This window comes from Monopterus albus, unplaced genomic scaffold, assembly GCF_001952655.1.
Source record: "Monopterus albus unplaced genomic scaffold, M_albus_1.0 scaffold60.1, whole genome shotgun sequence".
In the NCBI taxonomy this organism is placed as follows: Eukaryota; Metazoa; Chordata; class Actinopteri; order Synbranchiformes; family Synbranchidae; genus Monopterus; species Monopterus albus.
In genome coordinates, this window is record NW_018127940.1 from 1,527,433 (window position 1) to 1,534,674 (window position 7,242).

Here is a 7,242-nt window from a genome sequence, read left to right on the forward strand (position 1 = left end):
TTATACCTTTCATGTTAAGCTGTATGGTATTATTTTTGCTGGTTAATAGGGATTCTGACCTATAGCATTTATTTCTGAGGCCACCAGGGATATACAAAAATATCTATGAAGCAAATCTTCAAAATACTGTAAAATCCATTAATTTATCTTTTTAATTTATAAAGTGGTTTCCTTTCTTCCTCATCACTCTCCCTTTTCTTTTTTATAGCTTGTCTTCTTTCTTTGGTGTCCTACATTTTGTCTCTCACCTCCTCAGTGAATGTCTCAGACATGTCTGAAGCAGCTCTGTATAATGAGGAAGCAGCGTGTGAACCATATGTCCACACACCATGTGCAGCTCATTAGAGGTCTGCTTATTAAGTGGATGGTCTTAGTTCACTATGTCTCTGAGATGCTGAAGATATGGTTACATTTGAAATGGGATTGATTCATCTTAAGCATGGATATCTACCCTACTGAGCTGCTGTCACTGCCCTAGGTCAGCATAACCAAAGTGGCTGCTCTCACTGTCCTGAGATCAGTGTATTGAATTGCTCAAAATCTTTAAATATGGTGCAGACCTGTGATAGCTCCCATGAGATCTGAGACAGACAGAGTTTCATCTTGTTTATATGCTCATGGGATCATTTGCTATCCTTTATTTAGTTTTAGACAAATTTGGATGTCAATACAAAAACAAAAAGCCTATACACTGTAAAGTACATAGTTTGCTTCAACCTTTTGGGTGTTGATTTATTCCTGACATTTTTAATGCATTGACAGGCTCCCTGCATCACCTCACCCTGCCCGAATTAAACAAAAGACCAGTCTCAGGCCAGCTTCTGCTTATGCTGTGATAACATGTGAACAGTGATTTACCAGCATGTGCTGTGTTCCCATGTGGCTACTAGCAGTATTTGTGTGCAGATTCCAGTCCGAGTTGCCACACCTTCCTGGTGGTTCTGATGGTAAAATAAACAGTGGTGCAGTAATGGCTCAGTTGTCACAGCCCTAGCTTGTTGACAAATTAGTGCAGCACTGGTAGTGCAGCACTAGTCATAGCTCAGACCAAAGCTCTTTTGATTCTGAAAGGTGCCCTTTCTCTTGACTATAAAGGATTGATTTGGGTTTACTGGCTCTATCTGTTGCGCCTTTAGTCTACATGACTAAAGAACAGTCGGCAAAGATATCATCATTTATTCCTTTACTCCATTTTACATTTTTTTTTGTCATCAGGAGATTCTTGTCAAGTTACCTTTTTGTTCCACTTCTATTTCTACAGAATCTTTAAAACATTAACTTTGGCCCTGTGTTGTACAACACATTGTTTTAAGGGGGAGATAACGATGTGGGAATAACAGCTTGCCATAGTCTGTTTACTGTTTTTCTTGGAGTTAAATGCAGCGTGATACAGCCGGTCACAAAGCATTTACAAGAAACTGAGCCTGAGAGTGCCTAATTCTGGTGCACCATCTACCTGAACAGTTAGACACAGAAGTTCTGACTCAGTGATAAACATGCTCTGTGCAGTGCCATCAGATGTATCCCCCCCCTTTCGGGTGAACATTGTAACATATAAAGAACATGGCCACTGTTTTCCACAGCAAGTAACCCAACTGATATGTCTTGTTGAAGCAACAGGCCTATAGATTTCCTATTAGAACTCTTTTCTTATGTAAATGCACATGCATCCTATAAACATAATTGGGCTATCCATCACTTGATAACCTCGTCTACCAATTTGTTTTGCCAGAGGAAGAGATCATTGACTCTGCTTGTGCACCCGGGGGGTTGTTGTTAAGTATTAGTTGCTCCTTTATCCCTCTGCCTGGCACACTATTGACAGCTTTGTGTTTTCAATCTTACAGTTGTTGTGTTCTTAGTATTTGCTTTGCTGCTTCCTTTATTTTAAAACACTTCAGATGTGTGTGTTTTGGTGCAATTTTGAAGCAATTTTTTTATATCATGACCAAATTAATGTTTTATTGTAAACCAACATTTACCAAAATGCAAATTCATTTCTCATATGGAAATGTGTAACTAGTGGGATTCTTGCAATTCCAGCTGCATGTACCCTAGAAACCCTTCTCATTAAGGAGATTGGATAATGATGAGGTTATGCCTCTCTCTAATTTTTGTAAGACTGTTGCCAATTACAGTAGCACTCCTCTTTGATTTCCACAATGTGGCATGCAACGCACCCTTACACATATTGTAGCTACTGCTTAGTCTTTGGAGATATGATTAGATCATTATTTTTTTAAGATTTTATGAGCAACCTTCTACAGTGTTTAGAACTGAATTTAATCTACTTCTTGTGCTGCCTTTGTTAAGCAATGAAACAGGAAGTTAAAAGTTTTATATACAAGTGGAGTTAAAACCAGTGAGAGAACCAACAGTGAATAAAAATGAACAGGTTGTCAGAGTGGTCAGTTGATACTTGCATCATACCATATGCTAATGAATCTAAACCATGTTCATTGGTATTGTAATGACATTATGGCTCAATTTTTGCAATGGGGTTGTTACTGTCTGTCACTTCTGTGCCTGAGCTCTACAGAACTTGCCACCTCACAGGTATAGCACTAATGCACTTCATTTAGTTAAGCACTATTCTTACACAGTGTAAAAATATGAACTGGGATTGAGCTGAAGGTTTCTACATAAAAAATATGCTGTTTTTTGTATTTTATAGTTTTTCTAAATTATCTACAGTATACTAAATGTTGCAGGCTAAATGTGTATAATTCATGCACTAAATTTCAGTTTGCTTTAGAGAGGCTTATCTATCAACTGCCCACTTTTATTCTAATCACAGACTTCAACAAGGGCCTTAATCAGCATTTTACTCCACACCTGCAATCAAGGCGGCAGTTCAGATTTATCCTTTACCACCTCACATTTAACATATAATCCCAGGAGATGCTACCTGATGGAATCATTTTCTCCGACTCTTATTAGTATCGCCTCTTAAACTCAGACTGTGGCTTATTTTAGTTAATAGTAAAGCTAAATATCAAAAACGGGCATCTTAACTATTTACACTTCACCCAGCCAGCAGGGTGATGTGAGTGACTTTTGGTTCCACATAAGCACAGCTCCTCAGTGTGACAAAGATGACAAAGGGTTGGTCCAAACAAACCCTGCTCAAGACATTCTATCCTGATGGGGTTAATTAAATACACTTGCATATCGGCTGTGTTTTATGTTCCGCTGATTATTTTTTAAGTAATTACACATAAGAACTAGACTTGCAGTCAAGTATTACAGGGTCCATGCACCCTGGTCCATTTCAGACCCAGAGCTTCACTGATCCAAGGAAACTGAGAAGCCAAGAGTGTTGAACAATAGGTCTTTAACTGCTGGTTTTAATGCATTGTCGAACATCACAATGGGCTGTCTCAGACATCTCATGATATCTCAGAAATTTTAGACAACCTCTGACAGTGCACACTCCCGAGATGAGATCCAGCCTTGGACCACAGGGTCAGTATAGCTGTGTCTACACCAAAACATCTTTTGATTAATTACTTTTCATCTTATTATTGCGTAATAAAGAGCCAGAGTTTAGGGAATTGAGTTTGTTAATGCAGCTGAGGTTAACATGACATGACAATCTGAAAATGAATATTAAACATTTCTTGATAGATTGTCTGTAACATTTAGCTTCTGCAAACAGCAACAGGAGTCAGGCTTTGTAGGTGAGATAAGCTACTGTATGACTGTCAAACTTTCTTTATTTCTTTACTCCCAATCAGGTTGTGTACAAAAACAATGATGTGAGACTTGAGCTGTCCAGGCTAGCCAGACAAGGTGATCCCAAGATGAAGATCCATGGTACTGTGGCCTTTAAGTGTGAGAACGTGGCCACTCTGGACCCCATCACATTTGAGACACCAGAGTCGTATATTATCCTCAACAAGTGGAATGCTAAGAAGACAGGCTCCATCTCCTTTGACTTCCGCACTACAGAACCCAATGGCCTTCTCCTCTTTAGCCATGGCAAGCCCAAGCAGCAGCCAAAGGATTCAAAGAGTCCCCAGACACTCAAGGTGGATTTCTTTGCCATTGAAATGCTAGATGGCCACCTATACTTACTGTTGGACATGGGCTCAGGAACTACAAAGACCAAGGCAGTCAATAAGAAAGTCAATGATGGCGAGTGGTATCACGTTGACTTCCAGCGAGATGGCAGATCAGGTAACTTTCACGTCCACATAACATTAACATACTGTGTACAATCTTTAAATTAATGGCATATAAAAGCTAAAATGTGGGCTCTTTAGTGGTTCTAAGAGTTAAACGCATTGCAAAATAGATGCTAATAGAAAAACACAGTCAAAAGAAGTAAGGATTCTCACCAATCTGACAATACATGTGCAGCATATTTCTCTATGTTTTCTTTAGTTGCGGTGTGTTAGGCTCCAAGGACCCCTACATTCATAAAAAGTGGTGTACTTGTATGTATGATGATAGACTAGTCTGTAGATTCCATATAACATTCAGCAAAAACCTAGAGGAGGAATCTACTGACTAGTCTATCATCATACATACAAGTCTAGTTTGTAGATTCTATACAACATTCAGCAGAAACCTAGAGAAGGAGGTCTGCTGTGCACCACATAGATTAATCATTTAACTGCAACAGAAATACCACTGTAGGGTCACAGTCATCTTTTCTCTGAAATAAATAATCCACTATGATACTGAGGCTGATGATATATCACCCTCTCTTAACATTAGATGTTTTTTGTAAACATTTCTTGTCATTTAAATATACAAAAGGGCTTGATGACAATAACCTAACTTCAGATGGAGGTACCTAAGTTGTGCGTTACGTTGTGCTCCCTGACACATATTTGCAACAAAATAACTTTGCCCTCTCACCCGTTGTGTCCTCCGAGCCCTGAGCTGCTCCGCTCTGGTATTTGCTTATCTAAGCAGCAATTTGTTAGTGTGTCCTTAGAGCCAAGGCCTTGGAATGTCATGCTGCAAATTAAATATACCCCATGACCATGTTTGCTACTCCATCTCGAGAGGTGGAAATTAGATTAACTGTGTCATTACCACCCAAAGCAATACAGGGTTGTGGTCTAAAATTGAGCTATATAGATTATTAAAGTAGCAATGGAGTTCACTTATGTACTTTGGTGTTGCACACTTCAGAGCTAAAGTGTTCTGGATTTGAACCTGCCTGTCGACTGGGGCCTTTTCTTGTAGAGACTGTCTTGCTAAATTGCACAGTGTTCATTATACAGTATGTGTAGTAACTTCCCATCATCCACTCCCATATACAATACACACACACACACACACTCACTCACTCAGTACTGAACATCTTTTTTTGTTAGTCGGATTCTCTCTACTCACTGTTCTCTCTGTCTACCCTGCCTAAGTTACCATGGAAACAGAAGGTGGTCTCTCCCAGGACTGAAGCGGTTACTGCACAGTGCTGTGCTGAGCTGTGCACTAATGACATTTCAGAATAACTTTTCTTCCTTTTCTCAAGTCTAAGATGTCAACACTTAACATACTGGAGTGGAAAGGGGACATAAAAAGGTCTCTGGCACATGATGACTTCCCATGTGAAAAGATTAACAATATGACTAGAATGCCAAGACACAGTGCAGCCACACAGTGTTACAAGGCAATTTTTAATGTTACAGTGCTATTTTTGCTTTGCCTGCCCTTTAAATTTAAATTAAATTCTACAAATGCAGTGTGCAGTCCTTCAAAATCTGAAATTGTGCATCTTAAGATTTCTATGACCTGCACAAAGCACTATTGTTTGTAGTGTGTAATGATGTGTGCACTGCACCTCAAATGGAAACATTAGAATATTTGCTATTTCTTTGTACTATACAAGCCTTGTGTGATTTTTATTCTCAGAGGATACATGTAGTTTTAATGGTGCATTAAATAGCAGATTTGTGCAAATGGAGTTATATAAAAACTTTCACAATAGCTTTTCTGAAAGGCAATTTTAGGCATGCAGTTTTTACAGAAATTATTTGACACGTTGATTAATTTAGACAAAAGCTAAGCTGATGTAGAGTTTTGTGAAATAAAAGAATTGTGAATGTACAGTATATATATAGAACAGACTATCTTCAAAAAGTGTAAGGAAATATTGAAGCTGTGACATGCTGTAAATAATTTGTCAGCTTTATAGTAGCTGAAATAATGTAGTAAAGTCATTCCAACATATTATTCTGTTTTAAAAATCCAGATGTGAAAAAAATTCCATCCCTCCTATGACAGAATCCTAGCCTGACTTGTTTAGGCTGTTATACAGCCCAGTGACCTAGTGATAAGATTTTTAATAGTTGATAACCTTAAGTTCATTTTAAAACCAAAGAAAAAAATTCAGTAGCACCCCGAGTCATGAAAGGAGTTACAAAACATATGGCACACTCTGCTTTTCATTTGTGTGGCAGATGTTTTATTAATACACACCACCAAGCTCATCACTCAGAACAAAAGTGCAACACAACAGCCAGGCAACACACATAATTATCTGCAGCCCGATCCTCTATGTGCAACACTTCCTGCAGCCGTAACAATGGCGGATAATGATCCTTGCCCTATTTTCTCAGCTCTTCCTGCAGGAAGCAAGTCTGTAATGGGCTCTCATTCTAAAACAGCATCTTCTAACCTCAATGCATTAGAGACTGTCTGCTTTTAAGTGAGGGCTTCTGGGCTGAAAGTGCCATGGGTCACTCATCAGGACATTATATGGGCATTGCTCTGTTGTAGCCCCACTTCCTGGCTGGGCAAACACACCACTACCTCAACACACAAACACGCATACACCCACAGTACACAAACAGATGCATGCACATACACACACATATAGACAACACGTTCTCTATCCTCACAGCCCACTCACAAGCGTCTCTCTCCACACAGAATCCAATCACATAGAGAGATTTGGCCGTATCGCCCTAACTGGATTGTAGTAATCCCCTGTGTAACATGTTTTGGGGATGTGTGAGTGGGGTTAGGGAACATCATGCCAAGTTGAGCCTGACTGCTGATGCAGAAAGTGTGTGAGAGATCTGAGCTGTCGTTTGGACCCCTGCTTTCAGGTTTAATGATAGAGTACCACTCACGGGGTCAAGACGGGGAGAAAGAGAGAGAGACAGAAACGTGAAAGTGTTTAAAACTTGACTAAAGTTTTGCCATCATTATCCATAATCATTTATTGTCTGACTCTTCATTTTAATCAACCTTCCTATACTGTAAATCCTTTACTTGTTCTTA

General features: G+C 39.2%; 1 protein-coding gene across 1 annotated transcript in view; it reads left to right on the forward strand.

Annotated features, from left to right (window-relative positions):
• Positions 1-7,242, forward strand: part of LOC109961965 (neurexin-1a) — a 241,003-nt gene that overhangs the window by 86,614 nt on the left and 147,147 nt on the right. The window contains exon 9 of the mRNA XM_020603263.1: positions 3,738-4,179. Within this exon, the coding sequence (XP_020458919.1) occupies positions 3,738-4,179 (442 nt within the window). The remainder of the gene's footprint in view (positions 1-3,737; positions 4,180-7,242) is intronic.